Source organism: Cephus cinctus, unplaced genomic scaffold, assembly GCF_000341935.2.
Source record: "Cephus cinctus unplaced genomic scaffold, Ccin1 Ccin1_scaffold0123, whole genome shotgun sequence".
Lineage (NCBI taxonomy): Eukaryota > Metazoa > Arthropoda > Insecta > Hymenoptera > Cephidae > Cephus > Cephus cinctus.
In genome coordinates this window covers 667698-695292 of record NW_014332857.1, presented here as the reverse complement: position 1 = coordinate 695292, position 27595 = coordinate 667698, and the positions used below count along the sequence as shown (strand labels likewise).

The window sequence follows — 27595 nt, the reverse complement described above, 5'->3', positions numbered from 1 at the left end:
GTTGTCTCATCTCTTGTAAAAAGAAGTAAAACTTGATACCAGCAACTACTTAATTACCTATATCTTTAACTGCGAAAGAGAAGGATAGAAGGTAGCAATTATTTGTAAAGCTGTCGCATAGGCAAATTTGTTTACATTCTTGGGACAATTGACTTTTCAAGGGATTGCGATACTTTCATTTAAGATTGTGTTTTTCAACTGTTTGCCAGTGATTTTTGAAATGAATATCTTACAATGTATTCATTTTTTCATGGATAAATATAATTATCGTATGATACATGGCGTAAAAAGATAAAAACAGCTCCTTTATGAGTCAAATTATGAAAGATGTTTTGAATTTTAATCTACTAGATTACAAAGTAGAAATGACTTCTGAAGATATTCTATACGTTATCGTGAAGAGGGTAGTTGAATGGGAAGAAAAAATATAAAATTATCTGTAAATCAGTAATTCATTTATCAACCTATGGTCAATTGCTTATCACTATGTTCCTTCTAGGTAATTGATACTTTGTCACTGGATATGATATGGCTATAGAATGTTATAGGTACAAAGAGTCTGGCGTATGCAGATAACCAAGAACTAATGGCTTATGCTCATGACAATTGATCAGCTTGTTTATACAGAATGAAAATGTGCAAAGAGTGTTTAATAGACAATGATCCTGCCTTGCTTTAGGGTATCCTGAGGACAAACGTGTACAAAATTGATAGATAGAAGAGTCAAGACTTTAGCAGAGATACAAAGCACATTAAAGTTCAAAGTGTCCTTACTTAAAAGAGATAAGTCACAAGAAAGTGTACCTGGAGAGAACAATAATACACATACCTGCAAAGACATTGAAGAATAAATATACAAGACGATAATGTGAAAAATAGAAAGTATTTAGAAATCTCGATACTTAGTTCAGGAAGGAGAACCTGAACTAGTTTACGGTCCAAATAAGGAAGCTCCAGTGGCCAGTGACAGTGTGGAAATTGTCTTCTCTTAGCTGATGCACAGTCTTAAGACCATAGATATAGTAATAATAGAGAGGAAAAAGAAGCTTAAGGATGATTACTCTTTTGATTGCTACTGTCTAGTTTGTCTTTATAATTGGCCAACTTATGAAGAACTTCTTTACAACCATATTGGCTCTATAATACGCAACAAAACATTCAATGAAAACCTTCAGTTAATCGTTCATTTAGCACCGTTTCAGTTTCACTTCCTGCAGAATCAGTACAACATAAAACCTGTCAAGACTGTTCTTCAGATACTGAATGCTAAAGCGATGTAGTCCTGTGAGGATATTACTTCTACCAAAATGTTACTTAAGCGTTATTATTTGGGTAAGCATTTTATACTCTTATGCAAAGTCTATGATTTGTTTTTGTTGGATAACAATTTAAAAGCTTCAAGGACCAAGTAGCTAATGGAAAGACATTGGTGACTTCATTATTATTGTAAACATGCTTTGCTAGTGACCTATTACATATGATGCACAGCAAGAAAGTAGGAAACAGTTGTATTAATTGAATACACTTTTACATTTTCAGACGCGTTAAAGGATTGTGGATACTATGCTTGTGATATTATGTAACTTAGCGAATAATTCTTGAATAAAAAACACTGCTTATCCCTATATTCCTATGAAAGGTGTTTATTCATCTCTGGTCGCTCATTTGTTAATGTCTAATTGCTACAAAGACGCATGATATTCTGTATACGTAATAATGGATTCTATCTTGTTCATTTCCTTCTCTTCATACTGTAAGTTCATTCTTTCCTGAGAGCCCACAGCTAATCAAGAGCAAATATACTAACCCGGACAGCACTAAATGCAAATAATAGTGTACAATCAAAGAAAATGATAGAAAGAAATAATTGGATCAGCAAACCCCAAGTTCTCATGAAATGTAATACATAATAAAATCTAAGTTAGATCTAATGGCTACCAGTAATTGATAAAAGAGATAGATTAGAGATAAGAGATCAATTTTAAAACCGACCGATATTCGGAAAAGCTGCAAATAATGGCGTAGATGCATGTGGTGGCTGTTGAGCTCCGATACTTTTCAATAAGTTTCCTTGTAGAAGGCTGTCCAAAGCTTTTTGCACTGTTGGGTCGTTCAATAAAGGCGAGGGAGATACGCCGGTACTGGTATTGGTGGTAGCACCAGGTGGTCCTGCTGTACTTGTGCTGATAGTGTTACTGCTATTGCTGGCACTGCTCGACGGTGCGGATCCTGAATGAGAAACTGCTAAACAAATCTTTGCTATGGGTAAGGACTTTGAGAGTCCATTGTTTTTAACAAGGTAATTATACCTGGTGCCCAGGCGGTCGATGAAGGTAGAGGTACTGGAGCAGGAACAGGACTGGGTACCGGAGCCATGGAGCCGGTCTTGTTGCTATTAAGAATGTTCAGGATTCTGGACTGAAGCTCGGCTTGTTTAGGATCACTAGCTGTTAGACTTGTCGTTGTGGGTAGATCCTTTGTGTCTCCCAACTCCACCTGAACTTGCTCCTCGCGTTTCACTTCCAAATACTTTATCACTCTGTCGTATTGTAATACTGTTAGCTGATGATTATCAGCTAACATATTCAAGAGAACTTGTATAGCGTCGGGATGTCGATCTACTGTCAAAGGAACGTTCAAAGGAACTGAACGTCCTCCTGATCTATAGTTGCTAAAATCCCTTGATATAAGATTAATGGCGTCGTCGATTGGCATATTTCTGTGCTCTAGAAAATATGAAAGTTGTATTATTAATTTTCTGTAAGATAATCCAACAGCACGCATTGCTTATTTTTTTGTTATAAGAAATTATGTAGTAAATATTATAAGAATTATTACCCTGCGGTAAACCATGAAGTATGTTAAGGGTAAGAGAACGATGCTCTTGATTAATGTGCGTTACTACAATAGCGTATAGACATCCTCTACTTGCTATATTTCCTAGAACACGATTCAATGGAACGTCTTCATTGGGGAATAGAAGATCAACTGACAGTCCCATTTTCTTCAGGCGCATTTCAATTATCTCAGCATACTCTCTGCAGATCAGAAAAATACTTCATGTTGCTGTGGTTATTTTAAAGGGAATAATTTAAAAAAACAATTTATAAACTTACGTAATGGATTTGTTGACAACAATTATTTCACAATCATTCTTTTCTGCAGCAATTGGTGGATACTCTGAGGATATTCCACCAGCTGCAACACCTGTTGTAGACCTGGAAAATAGATTAAATAAATCACAGTAAAAGTAGTTCACTGAACTTGATAATAAAAATTGTTAACTTCACATTAACCAATATAAGTGTTCGTTTAAATATTTTAAACCTACCCAAAACCAGAGTTGACATCCCTGCCGAGTCCACCAGATCCTTTGTAGTCATCAAAGCAACGATTACTTCCATTATTAGTTGTGTCTCTAGGAAAGTTTCCTTGACGTCTAACGTCACCAGGTTTATTGAGTTCCCATTCACGAGGTTTTTCATCAGGCCGATTTCCTCGATTAATGGGACTACGATCCCTAAAGTTATTTCCGCCCGCATTTTCTCTGTTTTTATTTCGATTTTTCCCACCTCGAGTCCCTCGAGGTCTTCCACCACCACCACCACCAGGACCACCTGGACCTCCCCCACCATTGCCGCCACCGCCACCCCCTTGGTTCCCACCCTGACTTTGGTTCCCTCCTTTGTTGTTCTGATTTCTATTTTGATTAGTTGGTGGACGATTTTGGTTTCCACCAAATGGACCATTGCCTCCTCCTCCACCTCCTCCACCTCCACGGTTCTGGTTCTGTTGTCCACCAGAAAACTGTCCACCACCTCTATTTGGATGTCCTCCAAAAAGTTCGTTAGAACGATTCTGGTTATTACTACCAAATTGTTCCCCAGATCCTTCTCTATTCTTTTGATTTCCAAATGGACCATCGTTACTGAAACTCTGATTATTTCCCCCAAAGTTGTGATTTCCTTCTCCAAAGCTTTGGTTCCTTTCAAAGGAATCATTGCCGCCAGGGAATTGATTGTTTCCAGGACTAAACTGATTATTTGAGGCAGATTGTTTTACAGAGTTATCTCCACTGGCAGCTGTACTAGCAATACTGCTGTTATTGCTATTGTTATTATTGTTATTACCCTGATTGTCTTTCTTGGCTGGCCTCACATCTGAAATCCAATATTTGCATACAAATAACATTAGATTCTATGTTGCTAAAAAATAATAAAATCATTCGAAGTTCATTACCAATTCGTCTGCCTTTAAACATAGCACCATTCTCTTTTTGAATAGCATTCTGAGCAGACTGTTCCTCTTCAAATTGCACAAATCCAAAGCCACGATTGATTAAAGATCCTACTACAGTTCCATATTTTGCAAAATGTTCCTCCAACTCATGTTTTGTCATATCCTCGGTCTGCAAGTGTCCAACAAACACTCGGCTACTAACAGTAGCTGGATCCTTCAAAAGTCTGGCACTCATTCTGTATTATTAATTGTATCCTTGAAAAATAGTATACATGTTAGGTTCAAAATAAAACAAATCTAGAACAATACTTCATTGTAAAATCAACAATTATCCAATAGTCTACACAATCCATGATACAAAAAAGCATACAAATTGTTAGATTGCTAGGTTATATGTCACAAGCTCTATGTATTTACCTCAACTGTACATTCGTGTGGACCTGAGCGTATCGATTGATGACAACGCCTGTGTATATAATGAGCTCTTACATAGGAGTTTAGTCTGATTAGGAAAAAATCTTTGATAATGTGCACCTTTATTTTTCTCGAATTAGACCATCCAAGGGAAACAAACGAACTTCATAACCATCATAGCTCATAGCTCATGAATCTCATGATAGCCATCAGCATCAGCCTTCAGCCATCTTCGAAATACTATCGGAAGAGGCATAGCACGGCATTGCTCATGATGGTTCATAGTTCCTGATGGTGGCGCACTTTCTATTTAATAATAATTTGATATAGGGTATAAATTCATTTTTCTAATACTCTGAGAAGATAAGGGAAAAACTTATTATAATTACGTGTAATTGAAGTTTGTTTTTTAAACGTCACTGATAATTGATTAATGAATTTTACAAAAATGAAGAACAATTAATTTATACTGATTCCTCTCTTTTAAATTACAAATGCTTATAATTAATATTTATTGTTATATCTTGAGCCTATGCACTTTTTGAGCACATACACTGGTACAAAATAATGTCAATCTTTTCTTTAGAAATAATATATATCAATATATATTAGAGAAAAATTATGTCGTTCAAGACATAATTGACTTAGAAAACGTAAAACAATTAATATAATTGGCAAAGAATTAAGATTTTTGCCTCCCTCTTCATTTTGCATCAGGTTCAAGCTCTTTATGTTCCTTTATGGAGAGGATTCATGTTCTTCGAGAATTTGTTTTTCTTCCTTGCTGTTCTTATCATCAGCTGCACTTATTTGTTTAAATGGTTCAGTCTGTTTATTGTTATCCTATTAATAAGTAACAAATTTATAAAAATGTATAAATATTGAAGAAATATCATGAATCAATATAGAATATATTATCAACCTTTGCATCTTTTTGAACTTGTAATTCTTTATTAGGTTTCTTTTCCTCCTGTTTTTCTTCATTTGTTTCTTCTTGCTTTTCTTCAACTTTATCCTCCTTATCATCTTTTTCTTGCTTATTTTCATCTTTCCCTTCTATTTTATCATCTTTCTCTTTCAGATTGCACAGTTCGAGTAGATTGTACTTTTTGTATTTGAAATAATTTGGTGCAATAGATATCAAGCAATTACCACGAATCACCTCTACTACAACAGCCACTTCAGGATTCTTCAAATCAGCCTTGTTACCTGGATTTTTTTCACTTATTATACTAGCAAGCTCCTCAATGACTTTCATCCGCTCAATACTGTTGTTGCTATGACGACTAAAGTATAAATATTAGTCTTTAGCAAATAATCATTATTTTATTAGGTGATCTATATAATTTTTAACTAACTTGAAAACAATGCTGAAAGTTTTAGGGTCCTGCGTGAAGTATTTCTCAAACAGAATATCTGCCTTGGATTTGATATCATTCATATATGCCTTGCAGACAACTTCTATTGGTAACAATCTTAGAAGAAATCTAGTACGTTGTTCTTTGGTACTGTCTAATTGCTTGATAATAGCTGTAACCAATTCCAATGGATTTGAGAGACAAGTTTTAATAAAGACAACATTCTTTACTCCTGTATCCATCACCTACAAATATAAGTTTTGTATAATACAAAAATATATGTTACATTGACAATAGATATAGCTAAAGACTAACTTGAAAACGTTTCTGTGTAGGAGATTTCTCTGTAACAGTTTTCAAGTCCTTGATTTCCTTTTTGAGGGCTGTAGAAATATCATCTTCATCCTTATCCTCGCTCATAGGTTTATCAGACTCAGATTCTTGTTTCACCTCAGAAGCTTTAGCTTCATCAGAGCCATAAAGTTCATCAGCAAATTCATTGAGTAGTTTATAGGCATCTCGTATGCAATCTTTCTCACGAAAGTTGCACGTGCAAAGAAAACCAGTCATTCCTGGTTCTAAAACATACTGCCTCCGCTTCTTCTGATAATTCTTATTCATTTCGTATTGGTTCTTCTTCCGCTTCTGCACACTCATTTATAACAACTTGTAGGGTTAATTCAAATTACAAAATATTCCAAATTTCACAATACTCTGTAATCTTTCAACAGAACAGCGTGATGTTTACTGAGGTTACCGGGAAATTTTCTGTCTTTTGACTGAAGTAAACTTTTTTGTTATCTCTCTCAAGATACTTAAATCGTTAAAATTTTCCTAGTCCTCAGTACAATTTACGATACGTTATATCTGTTTAAAAATATCAATATTATGTATGTTATGTATTCAATAAATAAAATAATTATTTTATAACAAAAACCTTTTGATTGATATTTACCAAACTTACTTACATACAGTACGAATAGAGCCTGCTGCCTCTAGCGGATGGACGTATACTTCCATATGGTTCCCGCTCAATCTCAAAACCTTTATATGAATTAAGCTAAACACGCATATAATAAAAAAAAAATATAGAAAACAAATTAAGTAGGCAGAGTGTAGTTGAATTCGAAGCATTTTAATGATAAAAGGTAAACCTTACTGCCTTGGGCATAACAATATAGATTTCAGGACAGGGGTGATCTATGAAATAGAGAAAATCACGTGCGACAAACCGAAAGAAAAATATTGATTTTTATGTAATTAATTTCTCAATTAAACAATTTAATCTAATATTCTATACTTCTTTATACAAATTATAATTCTTCATATATAGAAACCATATGCTGGGCAAAGAAAAACTGCGTTCCCCATGATACAGTTTAGAATTAAACTGTGATTATTTATGTTTAGGCATTAGAATAAATTGGTTCACAAATTCCTCAATCGAAGCACAATTTAATATTGTATAAAAACATTCTAACTTGAGGAGGCCAGTTTGAACTAATTATAATAAACTAAGAAAACTAAGAAATTCCTTCACGAACCATAAATCCGGATTGTCCCACGAAATGTAATCCTCACAATTATGCGTATAATTAGTACCTTAATCAGTGTATTATAACCAGAGCAAACGAAATCTCACTCTAAAAATGTTCATTGGGTATAAATTTCGCTTTACTCATATATTCATCATATTTTTAATTCATATTGAATTCGTAGACGAATCTGTATGCTGTACCTTAACGACCCGGAGCGATAACCATTCGTCCGAGTATAATACACTTATCTAATATAGTTATATGTAATATAAATTTAGAGAGTAGTAGTATCGTCTACAATTTCCCATCAGGTATTCCCATACATAACACACACGCACAGACGCACACACCAGCATGCACGCACACCGAAATGGACAAAATTTCGTTTTATATACGTCGATATTTTCTTTTTTGCCTTTCTTATTGGGATATCCTTGCTTCCGTCCAGGTTCAAGCAATCAAATACTAAACAATGATTCGAATACATATATGAAACAGGAACAAATTAAACTCAAACAATAGATTTTGTGCACAAAGTATGGATAAAACCAATTAAAATACTTTTTTAACTTCAAAGTGCTTGGATGAAAAGAAAAAATTACCATTAAAAGCAATCAAGTAAAAGATAATGTAAAGTGCAGATATTACTTATAGTAAGATATGAAATCCAGTCAGCATAAAGGAGTTTGCAAAGATACGAATGAGGTTAAAGTTAAAGTGTAAATTACAATGAAGTTAGAATTAAAACAGTAATGTTCAATAAGTTTTTGTCAAGATGTAGTATGGGAAAAGCAAAGAAGCGTTAATAAATGGAAGAGCTTGAACACCTTTTGGAAGTCATATCCCAGAAAGTATGATAAGACTTACAATTTGCACCAAGACCGATTACCCAACTGTAAAAGGTTAACTACTATAGTGTAAACGATTCATGACTCGACGAGGACGACGTTTTCCTCTTCCCATTCATCAGCAATGGTTTCGGGTTTCCTTTGAATTTTCCTCCGGTTATTCTCAACCGAATTCTCATTATCCAATTTCTCTAGTTCTTCCTCTTCCTCAACCTCTTCTTCAATTTCCTCTGTTTCAACTATACCTTCTACTGCGCCGTCTCTATCCTCATCTTCCTCCTCCTCCTCCCCCTCCTCCTCCTCCTCCTCCTCGATAATCATTACCGAGCCTTGCTTACGATAAATTCGTCTCCGTGACTGCTGTCGCTGTCGATGTTCCTTATCGTCTTCCGCGACTTCTTCTTCCTCTTCGATATCCTCTACCATGTTCTCATCCTCTGAAATCATTATACCAGAATTTTGGGAATCTTGTGGATTCTCAGAATTATGAATGTCTTGCTGATTAGATTGTTCTTCGTCGTACTCGACAATTTCAGTCTCCTCTTCGACGTACTGAATGACTTCCTCGACTTGATCGCCGTTGGAATCATGAAGCGTCTCTGTCGTTTGTTCAATCTCATCCTCCATAAGCTCTTCCTCCACTTCTTCAACAACCTCTTCAACAATTTCCTCAGCCTCTTCACTTTCCTCGGCATCCTCGTGAACGATTTCCATAGGCTGATCATCAACCTGAACATGTTCGTCGGTTCCATGAATATAAACAATCATACCTTCCTCAGTAGCTTGTGCAACCAGCTGATCGTTACTAGATACCTCAAGTTCCTCGGTTTCCTGTGAGTCTCGTCCATTCTCTCCTTGACTTCTGACTTCTTGCTGCTGCGGATAAGTACCATTACCTATCAGCATTATCATTTGCTGCCCATCTATTTCTTGCTGTCCATTATAAGATGATCCTGGAGGGATGTCAGCGAGCTCAATACACTCTGGTATAATAAAAGTCGACTCTGCATTTGATATTTCCTGTTGATCGGACGTAGGAATAGCATCTCCGACAGCAAGAGATGCTGCGATGCCACTGGCTACATGGCTAAGGGCTTCAGCTTCGGACGATGGCTCGAGAGAAATCGGTGCTACCGGAGCCGGCTCATTGTCACGTAGTTCCTTGTGCGCGCAGTCAAGGTGTACATGGAGATTCGTTAACCTGACAAAGGTCTTGCCACAATGAGGACAACGATGTGGCTTATCACGGGAGTCTCCACCTCCGGCACCGTGTCCAGTGTTGATTTCGTGAGATGTAAGTTCCGCAGTGTCACGGAATGTCTGGGAACATTGGACACAGTGAAGCTCATCCGAAGATGATGAATGAACTCGTGCGTCATTCGGCCGATGATGATGATTTATTTGATGTCGGACCAGGAGTGTCTCCGACAAGGCGACGTAGGAGCAGGCATGACACTTGGGGAAACACATACTTTTCGGCGGTGGCACATCGTGCTTTGTGTACAGATGATACATAAGGATGTTGCGCTTAGTTGCCTTGTAACCACAGTGTTCGCAAACCCGTGGATCAAACTTCTCCTCGTGTACGTCCTGCATGTGTCTTCTGTACATATAATAGTTTGTGTACTCCTCCTCTAGGTCACACTTGTTACACTTCCAGGGTCCAGTCTCACCGCTAATGTCAGGACCCCTACTAACCTTCGAGTCCTCGTTTTCGGAATTATTACCGGACATTAGATGATCGGACTTCAGAACAACATAGGACACTTTTGTTTTTGCTGGTATACTCGGTTCCGAGGACTTTGCCTCCTTTTGCATGATCTTTAACCGGATGTTCTTGTTGTTCTTTACGAGATGAGGATACTTCTTCAGGACCTCGCGTATTATCCTTGCATGATTGTTTATCGATTCTGCTGGATTGTCATTTAAGAAAGTGTTTTTTGATTTCTCAAGGTTCTCTTTCTCTTCTAAATCAAAACGCACTCTCTTTGATGGCGAAGGCTGTATTTCTTGAGGACGAAGAATGCCCTTTGGAGTTGACCAGTCATCTTCTGAGTTGACTTCAGTTTCTTTACCACGTACCGGATCATCTTCGTCTTCTTCCTCTGAACTATCATTTTTTCCATCCTTTTCTGGTTCCTTGTCGCTACCGTATTTGTCCGGGGCTTTGACAATTGGCTTCGTGTTATATGTTATATCGTCAAAGGATGAGAAAACACCTAGGGCAAAGTCTTCCACTTCAGGTAGATCAAATCTTGATGGTCCCGGTGTACCTTCGGTTGGCCTATGACTGGCCGTTGACCCATGGAATGATCCTGAATCGTAGTTTGATATTGGCATCGAAGGATGCGTATCCAATTTTCGTTTCCAAATTGGAAGCCTAGAATAGAATTATGATTATATTGATTGTTTATATGAAAATTCATTTCAGGTAAAAATGACAATATGGTTCTCTTACTTTCGTCCAGGTAGAGGCTGTGATGGCAGACTGACAGGCTGACTGGGCGTTGTGGGACTCTTTTTTGCCAGAATTGCTGGTTTATGCATTGGCACAACCATGGTTTGAACTGGAGATTTTGCCTTCGTGGTAGCTACTGAACCAGTTTGTTGTAAGGCGCTCGTGTTAAACTGTGCATCTAGTAGTTTTGTTAAGACTGTCATGTTCATTTTTTGTGCTGTCCGATAAAGTGCAGTTTGTTCTGAAGTCCAGTACTCCAATTGTCCAGTGTACATAAAACTAAAGAATCATAGAACTTTACCAAATGCAAATACAAATATCAACATTACAGATCCAAATTTTCTACACTTACTTTATGATTGATTTGACACATTCATAAGGCATATCTGATGGCATCACAATAACGCCATTAAAGTTTTCATCTTTCTCCTTTTGCTGATGCTCCAATTTCATAAAATAATCGGTACACGTTGTAATTACAAGCCGGTGAGCCTGCAGTGTGATATCGCTTGTTGGAAACTTGATGGTCATATCAAAGAGTTCCTCGTCAAAGTAAAGCTGTTGTAATCGCTGAAGGAAAAATGTTCCCCAGTTGTCCACTTTCACCTGTTTCAACCCCCTAGTAGGGAGTTGCTGCTTTAACTGAGAGTTTGATGTCTGCATTGTACAATATTCTGGAAAAAGTCATTGCTAACCTTTATCCTTTATCAACACCTATAAGCACTTTGAAAAATGTCTAGAAACGTTGCAAATAGAAAAACAAGGAAAATAAATAAGAAATCATAAGAAAACATCTTGTAAAACTTATTTGTCATTCACTGCGATTCTGATGATTGATATGAGAAATTTAAAATCTGAAATGAAATGATATTCATTTGTACAGATAGCTTGAAGAAATTGTTATCAAAATAAACAGCTACCAAGAATGAATAGAGAAACATCGGAGTGAATAGCCTACGATATTTAAAAGATGCCTTGAATGTGAGAAAAAGAGTATCAATCGAGTGATAAAAGAATCAGGTATAGACGTGTTAGGGTAGGCGGAAGGACGCGTCTATCATGGAAGTGCCATTTTTTCATCAACGTGTGAGTGGAATAATTACCGTAAAATCCCAAGTATTTACATTTGCCGGGATCGCCGTGACCAAGAATCTTCCGGCGAGATTTCTCAAGTTCAAACGTACATACCTTTTCATCGAGATCCCAACAATTTCCCGGTCAGCTCCATCTCTTACAAATTTGCTCAGTAGACGGCCGATATCGAGCTTCCCGATATGTGACTGGACCGACAGATGGAGCCGCGAGCGCCCTTCGTCTTCGAAGACGAAGACCTTAGCGTTACGGGGCATTCAAAATTCCTATTATCGAAATTTATTATTTCTCATTAATATTTTGTCCACGGTATAAGTACTTTTTCTAAATTCCACTCAATAACGAGGAGATTCTACAGATATTTTAAATTGTTCAAACAGACAATATACGATGTATTTATTTATTATTCTCCTAGTACATTAGCCATTCTTTAAATAACTTCACTTGGATTTTCTGCTCCTGACGTACTTCCGTCTAGCAGGCGCATCAGGGCGTGTTTCGCGCAGGAAGTAACGAATATTATATGGGCGTCGATAATTTACAATCTGCGACACAATTCTTATTGGTCGAGAAGTTTGCATAGTGTAGTTATTGTCGAATCGTGTGACGCAACGAGATATTATTGTACAGTCGCCTTGAAATCTATAAACCGCGAGCACAGCTATTGGCCATTTAAGAGTGAAGGATCGACGCACAGTTGCGCATTATTATCAAGAAAGAATTTCTCGGACTATTTCACGGAAGTGACTCTCGTGAATTTCGTGGGGGCTTTAGAAAGGTACGGAAGAGCCAGCTGAACAAGCTTTTTCGTGCTGTTTTTATAATGATATTCTTTGAGTAGCTACCATTCTGCTCGAAATTCTCCCCGCTGACTGGATGTTTGTTGGATGGACAGCGCATGCGCTTAATAAGTTGAGAAACTCATAAGAAGTTGATTTGCCAGTTATTTAGGTCCATTAATAATTTGGTGGCATATATTGCGCAACTGATATGTAGAAATAATTAGCGGTTTAAGTATAGTAAGATTTTTAACCTTCAAGCAGAAGTATTTTTGATGAATATACGATGGTTTGCTACTTGCAAGTGGTGCCCTCTGTTCTATCATTATGAAAATGCGCTTATTAGTTGATTTTTCTATTAGCATTGAAATGAAATGAACATATATTTGGCATTATGAATAATTTCCTTTGTCTACAGTCCGTATTTTACATAAATTTGATATCTGAAATGCTCTTTTGATTCGTTCAATTTCCTGATAATGCTTATGATTCCCATAACTTGATGATTGCAATTCACAGGGCACTATGTGAAAATTATACAACCGGAGGGTGGAAACGTGGATGAAAAAAGATCTTTGGATAATCAAGTCCTCGATAGCTTCTCATTGGTTGGCTCGGGATTTCGTTGTGCATTCTGTGTCTGACAGTATGTAGAAATATGATCTTCGTTGAATGTTTTTTAAAGCAGCCAATTAGAAATGTCAATTATGTGTTGTATTTTCTTGCTTCTTTGCAGCCATCCCGAAGGAAAATATAATGCCACAAAAAGCACCAATGAAAAAGTCCTCGACTGGCAAGGGCATGCAAGTTTATCAGGTGCAAAATACAAAAGCACAACAGTCCAAGCCAGGTTCAACAAACAATCAGAGAGTTCTTATTCTCTCTACTCCAATTAAATTGAAAGATGGTACCATCAATCTTGAGCAGCGAGCCATACCATTACGTATTAGTAACAATCAGCTATTGAACACTGGTTCCAAGAACAGTGTAATCTCACTTAAGCGCAGTAACGAGCCACCACCCCTTGCTCTTCCAATAAATCAATTGAGCAAAAAGTCTCCAACGTTCGTTAAAAATGAAATTGGTCAAGTAATGGGTAAGCTTATTCCTCTTGGAAAATTTTCAAACATTACTTCCAATGCTTTTAATCCAGTGGCAACAAAAGCTTCTCCTTCTACCTCGACACCTCCAGTAGCCCAAACTGTTAAATGCAAATTCTCCAAGCAGAATTCTAAAGTGAAAAATCAGAACCCAATAGAAGCTCCATTGCAAAGCAAGGAGACTTTGCTCAATGTGGATACATATGAAACAAGCTTAATTCAAAATGAAGAGGAAAAACCTTTGAGCAGTTCATCGACATCTGCAACCACTAATAACTCTACTGTGAACTGTAGTAAAACTGTTCAAGTATCTGGCATGAAACAATTCACCACATTTACATCAAAACCAAAAAAGGAAATACATTTGGTACTAAGAGGTGAAAACAATATGGCTAGTATAGGTCAAACTGGTCAGAATATTAAATTAATTCCATTGGACCAATGGAAATTTGATGAGAAATTAAATTTTATGAGAAGTACAAAGAATATAGAAGAACAGAGTGATATTCTTAAAACTGGGATGACTTCAAAATCACATTCACATGATGAGGTTCAGGATAAAGATGATACGAGCTCAATTGATTTAAAGCTTCATTGTCCAGTTAAAGAAGAAAAATTTAGCATAAACGATTTATTGGAAAAAGATCCACTAAATATTGAGAACTTTAACATAGAAGACGGTATTAAAAAGAATTTTAAATCTCTGTCTACAACATGTAGCAAGGAAGAAGATGACGTTTTTTTAAATCCACCAGATAACACATCAAATTATATTAACCCCAGTGATATCTCTTCAGTGCATAGATCAACTTCTACATTTGATAGAAAGGAAGTTGCTAAATTGAAAAGTAATCAGTTTAGTATTGAAACTGACTGGTTTAAAGAAAAGTTGGCATCCCTAAAGCATGAAGCTGTTACAGTAAATTACGACGACGTTGGGAAAAATCAAGAATTAGAAACATGGGAATCGGAGCAAACGGATAACGATTCTAAAAAGATTGACACCAGTCCCTGCAAAAATGTTTATGAACGTTTCAATATAAATAAGTCAAATGCTACTGACAGAGAAATTGCAATGATGTCATATATACAAAATTTGAGGAAAAGATTATTTTATTTGAAAAATAAAAAAATCCATATGCCAAGTTTTCTCGAGTACACACAACATCGGAACATGGCTTATGTCACAGGGGTTCAACGAGGATTTATCAAAGCGCAACTCAAAAACTGTGGCAAGCCAGTTCACAAGCAACGTTTTACGAAGTTGGAAAAATCTGCAGCCCAAGAAATACTTAAAGCAACAGGACCCAGGGGCTATGATAATTTGAGAAAATTCTTTTATCTTCCTACAAGGAATGTAATGACTAATACCTGAGATATATGCTTGCTATAAAAGACTGGGAATATAGATTAGCTAGTTGGTTAGGACACTTCCGAGGTGCAATTCAAAGTTACAATAGCTAATATAAAAATGCTGGAACAACAAAGGAACAAACAGAATCAGAGACCAAGAGGATCTGATTTGATAACAAACAATGACTCCAGTTAACAGGAGTGTCTCTGACTTAGCTCGATAAATTATTAAGTATAAAATTTACAGAGGATTATACTTCTAAAGTTCTCTAGTGTAATTTCATAGAATTTATTAATCTTATTGATTTGTTTAATGTAGTGCATTCCTCTATAAACTGGTTTTCATATGTTATTCTTATAAATCTTCATTGTCCATTATGGGTTGTCTGTTTAGTTATGAAGACAATAGATGCTGCAATTATTAACTTCTGTTGATTTTTATATAACTAAGTAGTTAGGAGATGAAACAATGATGAATAAATTGTACGTTATATATGTTAAAAAAATGGTTGTTTTCCCAGTCAATACCTACCTGTTTAAATTTAAATTGAAGATAGCCATGTCTATCAAAATGGCGTCCAGCATCACAGCGACGTGCTGTTGATAAGTGGTGACCTTTTGAAAGTATTTCTGGCTGCATATATTGGTGATACCCATCTTTTTAAATTTGTCTAATCTTTGGCCAGCAGCAGTCGCCGATGGTGGCCGAGCTCTATTTATTGTGCTCGTTTCGTGTTTTCTGATTTTCATTTGTGATTCTGTCGTTAAGAATGGCCTCGACAATTTTAAGGAATTTTCGGGCTGTAGCAAGGCTCGGCTCCGCAGCTATTGCAAAACGTAATTTACTACTTAATTTATTTACTGTATGACACTCGCTGCTTACATTATGTAATGACAATATGTATACATATCCTTCGTCCAGGTTATGTATCAGTTTTTCCTGTCCTAAGAAACACGGCACAGCCACCTCCACCTGATAAAGTTGAGAGCCGACGTACGTAATATTCACAAAAAAGAATTAAATTTTTATCTCTTGAAATTAGTATTTTAAATTAGCAGTTGGATTCCTTGTGCTGATGTTCATATAAAATTTTAGCTACCGTTCGTAAGCCAGTTGATGAGGCTGTCAGTACTCAGCTTAAGGAATTTGGAGCTTACGCAGCAACATGTCTAGCAAAGTACATTCAACATGTTCAACTGGCCCTGGGTGATGAATTGGAACTATTAATTTCACCGGATGGAGTGATTCCTGTTCTATCTTTCTTGAAGGATCATCATAATGCCCAGTTTGCCTCACTTGCTGATATCACTGCACTGGATGTTCCAAGCAGGCAAAACAGATTTGAGGTACTAGTTCTCACTGATATCTCTTCAATTATCAGATTTATTAACCTAGTTAAATTGATTTTCCAAATGATTATAGATTGTCTATAATCTCCTCTCACTTCGCTACAACTCTCGCATCAGAGTTAAAACCTACACTGATGAGCTTACTCCAATAGACTCCGCAGTTCCTGTCTATAAGGCAGCCCTGTGGTATGAACGTGAAGTCTGGGATATGTATGGAGTCTATTTCGCAAATCATCCTGATCTCCGTCGCATCCTTACTGACTATGGTTTCCAGGGACATCCTTTGCGAAAAGACTTTCCCCTCAGTGGATTTGTTGAGGTCAATAAACAATATATTAACCATCTGAATTACATAACAACCTTAATGTCTGTTTTTTCATATCCCCAGGTTCGTTACGACGATGAGTGGAAGCGAATTGTCACAGAGCCTCTGGAAATGACTCAGGAATTCCGTAGATTTGAATTATCTGCTCCTTGGGAACAATTTCCGAACTTCCGAAATGCTCCATCACCGTCAGAAAGTGAACCCAGTGACAAGCCAGAGAAGTAAACGAGTCTCTATTGGTTTCCTCTAGTGCATCAGCCAAAAGAAAGCGTCTCCTCCAAGGAATTCATTGTACCTCCTGTGAAATGTAGACGTTTTGTAATTCCCGCTAGGCGGTAAATGTACATCTCTAACTTATATTTTCGTTTGTTTTCCCAGATAAAATAATCCAGTCGCGAAACCTAAAAGCACTCCATTGCTTGTTAAGCAATAACAATACACATGTAATGATGAGACCCGCGACTAGTATTTCGCACTTTATTTATATGGCATAAATTTTTTCCATCCTTTACCTACCGACTTCGCGATTCGGTACATAACTTGCAAAATGAAAAAAAATATATATACGTATGCATGGATCCTTCAAAACCGAATAAGACAACGTTGACAGCATGGTCAGAGCTTTGTACGATTTTCCAGAATATTAATGTTGATTGACAAAAAAAATCTCTCGTGGAATGATTTTTCGAATTCTTTAAAATATTCTCTAAATATTCACTGAAAAAATTCTTTTCCGTGTAAAATTGATTTAATAAAATACGTGAGGCTTTACAACCATTCTATCATTCTTTATCAATTCGGCACCATATGATTTCTATACATACATCCTATCTCAATGTTTTTAGGATTTTACATAAACTATCGATAATTGAATTAACATTCGTGCGACACTTACTTACTAAAGAAAAATATTCGTTTCGCTCTTAACAAATTTACCACGAATCTTTTCTCTCGTTGACACTTTAATTACGTACGTAATTGTACCAGAAGTAGTCGTTAATTTGACTGACAACTTAAAGTTCCGCCAAGAAAGATTAAGAAAAAAAAAAAGATGATCGAATCAATACACGTGTATGGCTTCAATCGCGCCACAGCGCGTTCGTCGCAATAAGATTCTCTTAAGTACGACAATAACGATGATTCTTGATAATGATGCTGATGATGATGAGGTCGACAACGAGAGCAAGATCAAGAACACGTGCAACAACATATATAGAAAGCGAGAAAGTATGTCGCTCAGTAATCTTACGTATTTACGCAATAAATATTTCTACATAGGTAAATGCATAGGATTCTATGTAAAATAGTCCTACATATTACTATGTAAAAATAGATACTACATCAGGATCGAATAGTAAGGATGCGAGTGTTAGCGCAGATACTGTGTTCTCATATCAGGTCTGACTAGTCGATAATATAAATACGTCATTCAAATAGAGCTAGTTTTCGGTAAAGGCCTCAAGATGGATGCCTCTCGTTGTCTTTCATGAAATTCCTGAAAGCAGGGTACGATGCAGAGGTTAATCTGGCACTCCGGACAATGATACTTGGTCTTCCTCCTAAGGATACGTCCATGCCCATCAATAGTATTCCAGCAATGATTACAACCAAGCGCAGGTCCAGGTCGTTGAACAGGACAATGTCCAAGTCGTTGATCACCAGAGCCTGCGCGAGTCCTTGTCACCTCGCACCTGGTGGATCCCGTCTAGAAGAAAGGGTACAGGAATATCAATTGAAGAGTAGTTCATCCCAGCGACAAGGTAGCGTCATCACCCAAGTGAGGATATCTTGCCTGTGGAGATGAGCTGCTTCGCCGAAGTTCCGTTGTCCGAACCCTGAGACCGCCTCCGGCAGAATTATTCGTTCCTTCTCCTGAAGTTTCCCTTGAACTCTCCTCGACTTTGACAACAGATGGCGTCGTAGGAACTGGGTCAATGACTATGCTAGGACTCGTCGTCCTACCAGGATACTCAGGATTGGAGTGTTGTCTATGTATAAAGTAACTCCCGGGTGCCGGTGCCTGCTGACTGGGCAATATCGGATGTGAATGTCGCTTCACCAAGTACGACATCTGGGGAACAGTTAGAAGATTCGAAGGACTCCCCGCCGTGGGATTCTGTTGCAGGTTCGTCGACGTACACTGTAATAAGCTCTGTGATGTTCTTTGACCCTCCTCATCCCATTCCTGGCCCTTAGGATGGTTTAGTATCGGCGTCAACGGTTGCTGAACACCTGGGGTCGTAGCGCCACTGCTCGTCTGCGGCGAATTTGGTTCACTCTCCGGTGATGGCTGCCTTGACGGTTCGCACTCCTTTTTCACTCGAGGTTGACGTATTAACAGTCGACCTCGTTTCGTGCCCATCTGTTTGCACTGGACAGCTAAAATAGGCAAGAGGATGTTGTACCTTGCTGCACACGTCGCTACATTCCATGTTAATTTCACTAACGTCTGTATATACATACTTATTAACCCAGATAATTCGCACTTGGCAATAAGTAATAACGGATACATAGTGCCTCTTCTTCGAGAGCTCTTACTTATAAACGAACAATAAGAAAAAAATATAATGTAACGTATAAACGCGTTGGCTGGCACAGACCGCTCATTATTTATAATGCGCCTTACAACTTAATTAAACTTTAATTAACAATTACAATATCAAAAACAATAAAAAAACAATAATAATATATACGAACAACACGAATATCAATCCCAATAGGAAAATCAGACAGCTCGATACCAAGTTAATAATTTCTTATATTCTTTATTGCTCTCATATCTCATTCTCTCACGTTTTCTCATTCGCAGCCACACACGCGCTCCTAGATACATACGCACATACGAACATCCTCGCGCACAGCCTCACTAAATACGATAAGCAATGTTTCATTATCGAAAAGAACTCTTCATTCCGTGAACTGCACAAGATATACTAATAGGTAAGTTTTTTTCGAATCTACGATCTATTATCATATACCTATGCATTTATAATGTATATATATATATGTATATATATATATATATATACGTATTTATTTATATATTTATATAACATTTTTTCCTTAATTAAACAGTAAACGTGTATAATTATTATTGAACAATAGAATACACTATGTCTAATAATCATAGGTACGTACATACTAAAATTATCTTGTGAAATAGTATTCGCTATTTTATTTATTTTTTTTTCTTTTTCTCTCTTTCGTATCTTTCTTTCAACAAAACGTGCGAAGAATTATCTTTACCTTTCTCGTTCCTTGCCTTCCGCGTCTTCTTTACCCTCGTTTTATCTCTGCTCTCTTATATCCTCATCTCTTCTCACGCTTCTAGTTTCTAAAGTCACCGCCAGTCGCCTCTTACTACGAATTTCTCCCTTCTATTTCCTGTCTTTATTATTTCCTCGCCATTTCATTCGTGTTTATAATAAATACATACCGCCCTATGTACAAGACACTACCAAAACGTATTTAACATAATGTTTCTTTGCATGATTTCGAATGGCGACTATTTTAATTTCTTTTTTTTTTCTCTTAGCGTTAGACAAAAGCCTAATTAGTTGTATTTATTTCATTGGCAGTAGCATTCTGGATGTCACCAGGTAAATACTGTCGCTGCTGTATGCTGCCGTCCATGAAAAAGCCTCTGTTGCTAGTACTTTTGACAAGAAAATTCGGCGAGCCATTGACAGACAGTCAGGGAACAAGAGAAAGAGAGAAAACGAAAGGATAGACAATGCTTGAGAGACAGAGAGAAATTTAGAAAGACTGAACTGTGCGACAAACAATGAGTGAACTTATAAGCAGCTGATCGATTAATGCAATAACATTTAAAGTCATTAGAATCTAATGATACAAGGCAAGCATCCAAAATACTACCAGCCCTTGTGCGCGGGTTTATCCGGGTTTAATCCTCCGTTGATTATTCCGACTTGTCGCAACTTAATTTTAAGTAGGTTATCGAGCCTAAGCTTAATTAGTGTCCCTCCCCTCTGTACGATTAAATAAAATCTTCATCCCTATAAAGAGATCTCTTAAGTAACGAACTAAGGTGTAGTTAACGCTTCAAGTACCGAGGCCTTTCGCCGCGAGCGACGCGTGGGCTGCGCCGCGTAAAAAATTTAAATGCAAATATACATTCTCAAGTACCATAACCTTTAAATATATTAGACATCAAAATATGGTCCATGGTAAAAATTGTTTCGTCGTTACCACACTTTAAGTGCCATTTTTTCTGATTTGGAAAACATTGACAACTTTTTGAAATACAGACTTTTTAGGTCGCGCCGTGTCATGTCACGCTCAGCGCTTTGCCCGGCCGATTGGATAGAATCCATTGGACGTGCTCAACGCGTCATCCGTACTTGAAGTATTAAGACTGAAGCCATGTTAAATGCAAGTGCAATGATAATTTCTATTTACGAATTTAAATAACACTGGTTCGAAGATAACGGAACAACATTTTGACATTGAATGACAATAATTTTATATATCAATTGAAAGAATATTCAAGGGAGATTTTTTGATGTGTCAAGTGTAGCCATAAGGAAAAGTCAAGTATTGATAAAAATGAATGAAATGAAAACTGAATAGTTCTAAATATTCATGAATGTAACTAGGCATAAAGTTTGTTATTTCGTGTGTTCACGTGGAGATGTAAGTGTATATTAGTGCGTGTATAATATACGATGTAGAGAGAAGTAGTAGAACATCAGTGAGGATACTGAGGATGGGTCCCTTTCGAGTCTACCTGTAATGGTAGCCGTCGGGGGAGAGTTCAGCTCACATGGCGTTATAATTGACCCCATGTAAGTTGATAGGCATACTGCTGCTCTGCAGAGCATAATCGGTATGCCTGCTGTCAATGTATCCGCTAAGCATAGCATGTGGACTATGCGTGGTGAGCATAGTGTGAGTGCTATGAGTATTGTGACTACTATGAGGAGTGGTTGGTGGTCCCATCGGCGTTGGACTTTGAGAGCTGACGGGCTGAGTAGAAGGTGCAGGCGGCGGGGAGGAGTTCACTTCCTGTTTGACCCGGGACTTAAGGCTGGGACGATTGTTCGGATAGCCCCTCTTCTTGTACTCGAGCCAGAGGGTTCGGTTGTTGACGCCGAACATCCTGGCAGCCTTACAGAATCCAATGCCCCCGTAACGAACCGCGTCCAGCGCCCTGATGAAATTTTCGTCTGCCTGAGGATTCGTCGAGCGCTTCCTTTTGATTGCTGTCTGTGGGCTCGCACAAGGGCTCTGACAGTTACTTGGACACTGTGTCGATGGGGTCGGGCCGCTCGACGATGACGACGAGGAGGTATGCTGCAACGTGCTGTGCGAGGAGTTCGGATAGCTCGTGAGGGCGCAGCTGGAACCAGTGGTGCTAGTACCGGAGTACTGCTCGCCGATCGCCGACGACGAGCTCCCGGATATTTCGGGCGTGGTGAACGCCGAGGATGCTTGGATCGACAGATTCGTTTGACACGAGGACAGAGCGAAACGTGGATACGTGTGCTCCATTATTGTCCATTGCAATCCTGTGGGACAGACCGAGTCACCTTTGGTCAGAGCACGAGACTTGGGATGGTGAGCTGCGCGCACACTTTTCGTTCTTTTTTTTTTTTTTAATACATATTACTATAATTGCGGTTTTTTCAAGTTTTCATTTTTACTTTCGATCCTCATCCTCGAATCGAATTTAATACTTTTACCTATTTCTTCGCTCCCATGACCCAAATGACCCCATGATCTCAAAAGTTTATTAGTCATCCTTGAATCTCGTATGTATATCGTTTGTAACGTATTCAAATTTTTTTTTTTTATATACGGAGATGATGATGAAAGTGGAAAACCTGAATTTGGGACATGAATCTAGTACAAGGAACAGACATGCTTTTACTCAATCCTCAATATTTTATGTTATATATGATACGTAGAATGCGGAGAGTCTATGGGAGCATACTGACACGGCATGGGCATACTTAGACATATGATATATTATTTTTCTTGTTCTTTGCACCCTGAGACAACACTCATTAAGGATCATTAAGATCGTTCGAGTGTGGCTAAAAACGCATGGGTTGCGCCAAGCCTTCTGATAATGATTTGACTCTCGCAGATTCTTGATTAATATATATGTATATAAAAAAATGGAATGTTTCGAAATTTTAAGATTATGGCATGGCACAGATACATTATCAAGCACGGCAACTAGTTGTTGTGACGACGACGGCGACGACCACGACGACGACAACAACGAAGGGGACGGCGACAACGACGACGGATGTGGCGGCGGTGGCGACGATGATGACGTACTCATAATTTTTCCGTTCTTTTTCGTTTGTTTCTAATGACCGAGAATTGACCAAACATGTGGACAGTATGAAAAATTGATAGACATTTCTTTCAGATTTGATAGTGAATCTAGCAATGAGTCACTTTTCATTGTTCAAAGTCCTAGGTATCTGTATGCCATGGTGTGATTTTAATGAATGAGAAATCTAATATCGATATTGAGTATATTTTCTTGATCTTTTTTTACAACTTTTTTATATTATACTTTTCGCTCTATTATCATGTCAAACGATTCTCGATTCCATTTATCCTTTTTATGCTACATACTTGAACGCATCTGTGCCAGCTTATATCCTTCCGATCCAAGATTTTTTCAAAAATCTTTTATTTCTCTTTATCACTCTAGAATAAATACTTCGTGCGTGTACTCGAAAAATACCTGTTACGTATTGCGTTATGTATAAGGACGTTATACATTATGAATTCTCTAATTGATAATTATTGACATTATTGAGAAATGTATAAATGGCGAAGACACGAGAGACGAGACACGATAAGACAAGAGAGGGTGAGATCAAACCAGACGAGACAATAATAGAGAATAATAATGTGGATTAGAATAATATAAAATAGAAGGAAGGAAAGCCAAGAGTATAGGAGTAAAAGGAAAGGGCCGAAGCATGGAGTCTTGCTAATAGCAGAAGACTCCTTTCTCTTGAGAATACACGTTTCTGATTTTATGAGCCAATCACTGATCAAGGAGAATATATGTCAAGAGCATCGTGTCGTATCTTTGTATCATTCCCTAGGAAGGTAGAGTGCTTGCTGTCCATTTGTTTATTTGCCTATTTTACCTTGAAAATGTATAAAATCATTTCATTGCCCATACCATGGTGCATCCAAAGCCCTCCTAGTTAATATCCGCAGATAATTTTCCTATATAATTTTGTTTCCCTTTCCTTTCAGTTCCATTGAGATACATTTTTTAACTTTCATCGAATTTTTCCCAACGCGTACAAGGAATCGTGACAATTACGGATTAAAGCAGCCAATTGAATGCGAGGCTTAATTATTTTAAATAATTCTTACCTTGATGAGCTGGTGGTTGAGGGGGAACTGAACTTTGTCCAACATTTGAACCAGACTGTTGACTGCTGACATCTTGCATCGAACCTTCACTCTGTGCCGGAGTATTGGCTGAGCTACTCTCCATGTTACTCATCTACAAGAAGAAAACGTTGTCACAATGTTGTTTTACATTTTGAAATATCTTAATATTTTTTATAATTTTAAGGTTATTTAAAGACTCACAATAGATATTTGGTCTTCATCAATACTGCCCTGAGACTCCGTACTGGTGTTTAATGGTCTTCTTAGACTTTCTCCACTTTCCTGCGAGACGAGTAATGGTTCAGGTTTTACCACGTTTGTCGCCACTAAAGTGATCTCATTTATTTCCTCTTGCTTCTCTCCAGAGCCGGAAGTTGACCCTGTGGAAGTTTTGCGCAGTCGTTTTCGACGGAACGATGGTGACAGTGGTGATGGTGTTGGTGAACATGATTCACCTCTGTCTCCTCCACCAGGTTCACTTCCACCGCTTGGCCATTTTGTTAAACTGGCTGTGTGCATCTCTGCTAAACCTTTTATTTTTAGACTCTCTGCAGTCTAAAACACGAGACATATTAATACACATGAAATAATATTAAGTTTCTACTGTATATACAATATATTTACTTTAATAATCGATGGTAATTGATCCTGAGAAACATTGACTTCTCCATAGTACATAAAATCTACCATGATTTTGAGATCAGAGAATTTAACATCCTTAAGAATGACAATAGGATGCTGACAGGGATTGACGGTGAAGAGCGACTGAAAATATGTGCTACACGCAGACAAGACAACTTTATGTGCCTGTAAGTGCCTTCCCTCAGCAGCCAATGTCACATCCACCAGAGTCTCATTATTCAACAAACTGGAGAAAACCGATATAAAGTTGGGCTGATGATTGTTCCAGCGCAAACAAAACTGTTGCATCGACATCTCAACCAGCTGTTTATCTGAAATCAATTCCAAAAAAAAAAATTCATAACAAAATATAAAAAACACTTCAAAAGGTATATCAATGAATACGAATAAAATAAACCTCTACTTTTATACCTGTCAAAATTGTCTAATGCTACAAATTTCATCAACTGAAACAAAGGTCTTTCAATCAATTCTGATATTACAACAAAAATTAGCATCTGCCAAAGAATCAATCATAATTGTTTACATGCTGGAAATGAACTTTCATGAAAGAAACGACGAGAACTCGGAGCAAGTCAGCGTGATTCGAATGCTCTCTTGAAGCTTACGTTACAAGTAGATAGAAGCGAGTTAGCCTGGCAATCAGGTTGCCAGCCCACCACAAGAGAATGAACCAGACGATGACGATGACAATGACGATATGATGACGACGTCGACTAGGACGATGTTAAAGATGCTATGATCTTCGCGCCTTCAATTAATAACCAATAAATAATATCTAATCTCCATCAAATGGACGTCTTTTTAGTTACTTCAGATAACTTTTCAACAATAGACTGGAATAGACTGACCGATGACGCTTGTGTAACTCACGCGTGACGTCATGGACAAACTATTACGTCGCGTTATTGACATCGTTGCTCATCGCTGAATTCACATAGATAATTGTCTAAGTTACTAAAAAGAATTCGCGATCACTACCAATTTGCAAGATCTTATCAGCGCGCCTATTTATAAAATCTAACTTGATCAATATAGAGGGCGGCGGCGGATGGCGGACATTGCGCCCCGAGATACCTTACTCTCTACAACTGTTATTGCTTCTGGATGCATTCGGTTATGATGCTGTATACAAATATCTTGGAGTTTAGCGAGACTATGAGCTTTTATGAGTAGACAGAGCTACTATTGGCATTTAAAAGGTGTAGGATGGTGTACAGTAATTTACTGGATACCTTACTGGAGAGCTGCTCTAAAGATCCGACGTCTTTTTCCTACAGCACTGTGTGGGTTCCTGGAATTTTCAAAGTGTGCTGCATGTGTATATTGATTCGCGTTTCTTGCAAATTATGAAGAATTAATTGTGATTACATAGACCTTGTTAGTAGATTATTTTTTTTTTTAAACTGAGAAGATTTTATATATGATTCATTATGAGAATCAGAGATATTAGCAACAAACATAAATACCTTGTTGCTATACATAAGCAAGCTAGTGTAGTTCATGAAATGGACGCTTGAGGGTTGATTTCATGTTGATTTTTTGAAACATGTATGTTGCGCCATCTCTGAACGTGAGACGCGTAGCAGAGATGAGTGGGGAGATGCACAACGCTCCGGTTTTAGGCGATAACAAAAGCATGGCGCTAAATCGTAGCGGCGAGTCCGGGAGTAGGATTTCGTGATCATCGCCTCTGTCGATGTTATAGATTTCGCGTAGCCGCGCGGGTCATGATCATCGTTCCAGCCGATATTGCAGTCAGCCAAATGAATGGATTGCTCAGTGGTGGGGAAAAAGTTGCCGCCCTTCACAAACCGTTCTTGACAAACAGGCGGCGGGACAGCAAGGTCTTCGGGCAACCGGAACCCTAAACATTTGTATGGACGTAATGCGCAAACAAATGTGTATATTCAAATAAATTTCAAAGTTATAAAAAATGCATAGAAATATTGGTTTTCACTCTTTACCTCTTATCATGCCGAAAATGAACATTAAAAAATGAATGGCGAAATTCGTTGGTAAATGAAACGACCGAGAACAGTTTAAAGAGAAATTTTGAAATATCATAGATAAATATCTATAATAAATTTAATTTAGTATTAAACGAGCATCGTAGCTGAGTCAATAACCTGTCAAGGTTCCTCTCTTTTAACCTTTCTAGGTTGCCCAAAGTTTATTTTATTCTCTTTTGTTCATCCACGTGGAGAAGGGTGGCGCGAAATTTCTTAACTGGTGTGCATCTTCATATTATTCTGCTTATATGTAAAGTAAGCGAAACGATAATAGTAAGCAGTTGAATAAACGATGAAATTCTAGAAATACAACTTCCGAAAAAAGCATAAGAAACATATGTTTTTGGCGCCTGGCTAGTGCACCCGGTTAAGAATCGGGAGGTCTATGGTTCAAGACCCCTCTATGGAGAGCACTTTCTTTTTACAAAAAAAAATGTGCTTTTGCAAATGGGATTAACATATTAAAGAGTGTATCCAATTAATTTATTTATCTTATTACAATAAAGGCATCACAACGACAACCTGCGGGCTTCCACATCACCTAAGAGGCGAACGTATCGACTGCGGCACACGTTCGCATTATTTAACGTAGCGGGTCCCCACTAGGCCTATACTACGATCAGCGATATCAACATTACGCAAACGATCTATTTAAGTAATTAAAGTATAAACGAATGGCAATAGGATATCAA

The 27595-nt window shown here is 37.7% G+C and overlaps 6 protein-coding genes and 1 long non-coding RNA gene across 30 annotated transcripts; 3 read left to right on the top strand and 4 right to left on the bottom strand.

Annotated features, from left to right (window-relative positions):
• Window positions 1-923: 923 nt before the first annotated feature.
• LOC107274974 lies at window positions 924-1625 on the top strand. The gene is made up of 2 exons (XR_001539584.1): window positions 924-1332; window positions 1540-1625. It is a non-coding gene; the product is annotated as an uncharacterized LOC107274974 (long non-coding RNA).
• Window positions 1414-4932, bottom strand: LOC107274966 (heterogeneous nuclear ribonucleoprotein 87F). Of its 6 annotated transcripts, XM_025079963.1 has the most exons (8): window positions 4774-4923; window positions 4657-4705; window positions 4240-4494; window positions 3332-4160; window positions 3117-3218; window positions 2839-3038; window positions 2310-2726; window positions 1414-2244 (listed from the first exon to the last, which is right to left on the bottom strand). In XM_025079963.1, exons 3-8 carry the CDS (start codon window positions 4472-4474, stop codon window positions 1982-1984), a joined length of 2046 nt encoding a protein of 681 aa, XP_024935731.1. In that variant the 5' UTR covers window positions 4475-4494; window positions 4657-4705; window positions 4774-4923; the 3' UTR covers window positions 1414-1981. The 6 variants fall into 6 exon arrangements, with proteins under 6 accessions (XP_024935731.1, XP_024935732.1, XP_024935730.1 ...); XM_025079964.1 differs by lacking the exon at window positions 4657-4705 and having other exon boundaries at window positions 4774-4932; XM_025079962.1 differs by having other exon boundaries at window positions 4657-4922.
• A 198-nt stretch (window positions 4933-5130) lies between these two features.
• LOC107274971 (THUMP domain-containing protein 1 homolog) lies at window positions 5131-6993 on the bottom strand. 4 transcript variants are annotated; one of them, XM_025079973.1, is made up of 5 exons: window positions 6976-6993; window positions 6327-6656; window positions 6012-6256; window positions 5576-5939; window positions 5131-5496 (listed from the first exon to the last, which is right to left on the bottom strand). In XM_025079973.1, exons 2-5 carry the CDS (start codon window positions 6630-6632, stop codon window positions 5392-5394), a joined length of 1020 nt encoding a protein of 339 aa, XP_024935741.1. In that variant the 5' UTR covers window positions 6633-6656; window positions 6976-6993; the 3' UTR covers window positions 5131-5391. The 4 variants fall into 4 exon arrangements, with proteins under 4 accessions (XP_024935741.1, XP_015610114.1, XP_015610113.1 ...); XM_015754628.2 differs by lacking the exon at window positions 6976-6993 and adding an exon at window positions 6949-6969; XM_015754627.2 differs by lacking the exon at window positions 6976-6993 and adding an exon at window positions 6769-6936.
• A 132-nt stretch (window positions 6994-7125) lies between these two features.
• LOC107274965 (centrosome-associated zinc finger protein CP190) lies at window positions 7126-15849 on the bottom strand. 4 transcript variants are annotated; one of them, XM_015754611.2, is made up of 5 exons: window positions 12044-12194; window positions 11208-11529; window positions 10856-11134; window positions 9211-10777; window positions 7126-9126 (listed from the first exon to the last, which is right to left on the bottom strand). In XM_015754611.2, the coding sequence occupies exons 2-5, from the start codon at window positions 11516-11518 to the stop codon at window positions 8476-8478; spliced, it is 2808 nt and encodes a 935-aa protein (XP_015610097.1). In that variant the 5' UTR covers window positions 11519-11529; window positions 12044-12194; the 3' UTR covers window positions 7126-8475. The 4 variants fall into 4 exon arrangements, with proteins under 4 accessions (XP_015610097.1, XP_024935729.1, XP_015610095.1 ...); XM_025079961.1 differs by lacking the exon at window positions 12044-12194 and adding an exon at window positions 15712-15849 and having other exon boundaries at window positions 7126-10777; XM_015754609.2 differs by having other exon boundaries at window positions 7126-10777.
• On the top strand, window positions 12439-15526 carry LOC107274967. 6 transcript variants are annotated; one of them, XM_015754618.2, is made up of 4 exons: window positions 12439-12725; window positions 13246-13372; window positions 13463-13822; window positions 13880-15526. In XM_015754618.2, exons 2-4 carry the CDS (start codon window positions 13288-13290, stop codon window positions 15199-15201), a joined length of 1767 nt encoding a protein of 588 aa, XP_015610104.1. In that variant the 5' UTR covers window positions 12439-12725; window positions 13246-13287; the 3' UTR covers window positions 15202-15526. The 6 variants fall into 6 exon arrangements, with proteins under 6 accessions (XP_015610104.1, XP_015610101.1, XP_024935735.1 ...); XM_015754615.2 differs by having other exon boundaries at window positions 12444-12725; window positions 13463-15526; XM_025079967.1 differs by lacking the exon at window positions 12439-12725 and adding an exon at window positions 12840-12858 and having other exon boundaries at window positions 13463-15526.
• Window positions 15850-15863: 14 nt separating the features above from the next.
• On the top strand, window positions 15864-17211 carry LOC107274972 (NADH dehydrogenase [ubiquinone] iron-sulfur protein 3, mitochondrial). Its single transcript, XM_015754629.2, has 5 exons — window positions 15864-16016; window positions 16102-16173; window positions 16276-16526; window positions 16603-16848; window positions 16918-17211. The coding sequence occupies exons 1-5, from the start codon at window positions 15950-15952 to the stop codon at window positions 17077-17079; spliced, it is 798 nt and encodes a 265-aa protein (XP_015610115.1). The 5' UTR covers window positions 15864-15949; the 3' UTR covers window positions 17080-17211.
• A 372-nt stretch (window positions 17212-17583) lies between these two features.
• LOC107274969 (protein tramtrack, alpha isoform) lies at window positions 17584-26405 on the bottom strand. 8 transcript variants are annotated; one of them, XM_025079969.1, is made up of 7 exons: window positions 26361-26405; window positions 26127-26185; window positions 24874-25202; window positions 24451-24804; window positions 24229-24361; window positions 18647-19233; window positions 17584-18559 (listed from the first exon to the last, which is right to left on the bottom strand). In XM_025079969.1, exons 3-7 carry the CDS (start codon window positions 25183-25185, stop codon window positions 18284-18286), a joined length of 1662 nt encoding a protein of 553 aa, XP_024935737.1. In that variant the 5' UTR covers window positions 25186-25202; window positions 26127-26185; window positions 26361-26405; the 3' UTR covers window positions 17584-18283. The 8 variants fall into 8 exon arrangements, with proteins under 8 accessions (XP_024935737.1, XP_015610108.1, XP_015610109.1 ...); XM_015754622.2 differs by lacking the exon at window positions 26361-26405 and having other exon boundaries at window positions 26127-26204; XM_015754623.2 differs by lacking the exon at window positions 26361-26405 and having other exon boundaries at window positions 26132-26188.
• Between the last annotated feature and the right edge of the window lie 1190 nt (window positions 26406-27595).

Coding starts and splice junctions, on each gene's coding strand:
- LOC107274966 (XM_025079964.1), bottom strand. CDS start 4,474: ATGAGTGCCAGACTTTTGAAGGATCCAGCTACTGTTAGTAGCCGAGTG. Junction 4,161..4,239: donor GTTTAAAGGCAGACGAATTG/GTAATGAACTTC, acceptor ATTGGATTTCAG/ATGTGAGGCCAGCCAAGAAA. Junction 2,245..2,309: donor ATCGACCGCCTGGGCACCAG/GTATAATTACCT, acceptor AGATTTGTTTAG/CAGTTTCTCATTCAGGATCC.
- LOC107274971 (XM_015754626.2), bottom strand. CDS start 6,668: ATGAGTGTGCAGAAGCGGAAGAAGAACCAATACGAAATGAATAAGAAT. Junction 5,940..6,011: donor ACTTTCAGCATTGTTTTCAA/GTTAGTTAAAAA, acceptor TTTATACTTTAG/TCGTCATAGCAACAACAGTA. Junction 5,497..5,575: donor AAGTTCAAAAAGATGCAAAG/GTTGATAATATA, acceptor ACTTATTAATAG/GATAACAATAAACAGACTGA.
- LOC107274965 (XM_025079961.1), bottom strand. CDS start 11,518: ATGCAGACATCAAACTCTCAGTTAAAGCAGCAACTCCCTACTAGGGGG. Junction 11,135..11,207: donor TGTGTCAAATCAATCATAAA/GTAAGTGTAGAA, acceptor ATGATTCTTTAG/TTTTATGTACACTGGACAAT. Junction 10,778..10,855: donor CAGCCTCTACCTGGACGAAA/GTAAGAGAACCA, acceptor ATTCTATTCTAG/GCTTCCAATTTGGAAACGAA.
- LOC107274967 (XM_015754615.2), top strand. CDS start 13,288: ATGAAAAAAGATCTTTGGATAATCAAGTCCTCGATAGCTTCTCATTGG. Junction 13,373..13,462: donor TGTGCATTCTGTGTCTGACA/GTATGTAGAAAT, acceptor GCTTCTTTGCAG/CCATCCCGAAGGAAAATATA.
- LOC107274972 (XM_015754629.2), top strand. CDS start 15,950: ATGGCCTCGACAATTTTAAGGAATTTTCGGGCTGTAGCAAGGCTCGGC. Junction 16,017..16,101: donor CTCCGCAGCTATTGCAAAAC/GTAATTTACTAC, acceptor TCCTTCGTCCAG/GTTATGTATCAGTTTTTCCT. Junction 16,174..16,275: donor TGATAAAGTTGAGAGCCGAC/GTACGTAATATT, acceptor ATAAAATTTTAG/CTACCGTTCGTAAGCCAGTT.
- LOC107274969 (XM_025079969.1), bottom strand. CDS start 25,185: ATGTCGATGCAACAGTTTTGTTTGCGCTGGAACAATCATCAGCCCAAC. Junction 24,805..24,873: donor AATTACCATCGATTATTAAA/GTAAATATATTG, acceptor CTCGTGTTTTAG/ACTGCAGAGAGTCTAAAAAT. Junction 24,362..24,450: donor ATGAAGACCAAATATCTATT/GTGAGTCTTTAA, acceptor TTCTTCTTGTAG/ATGAGTAACATGGAGAGTAG.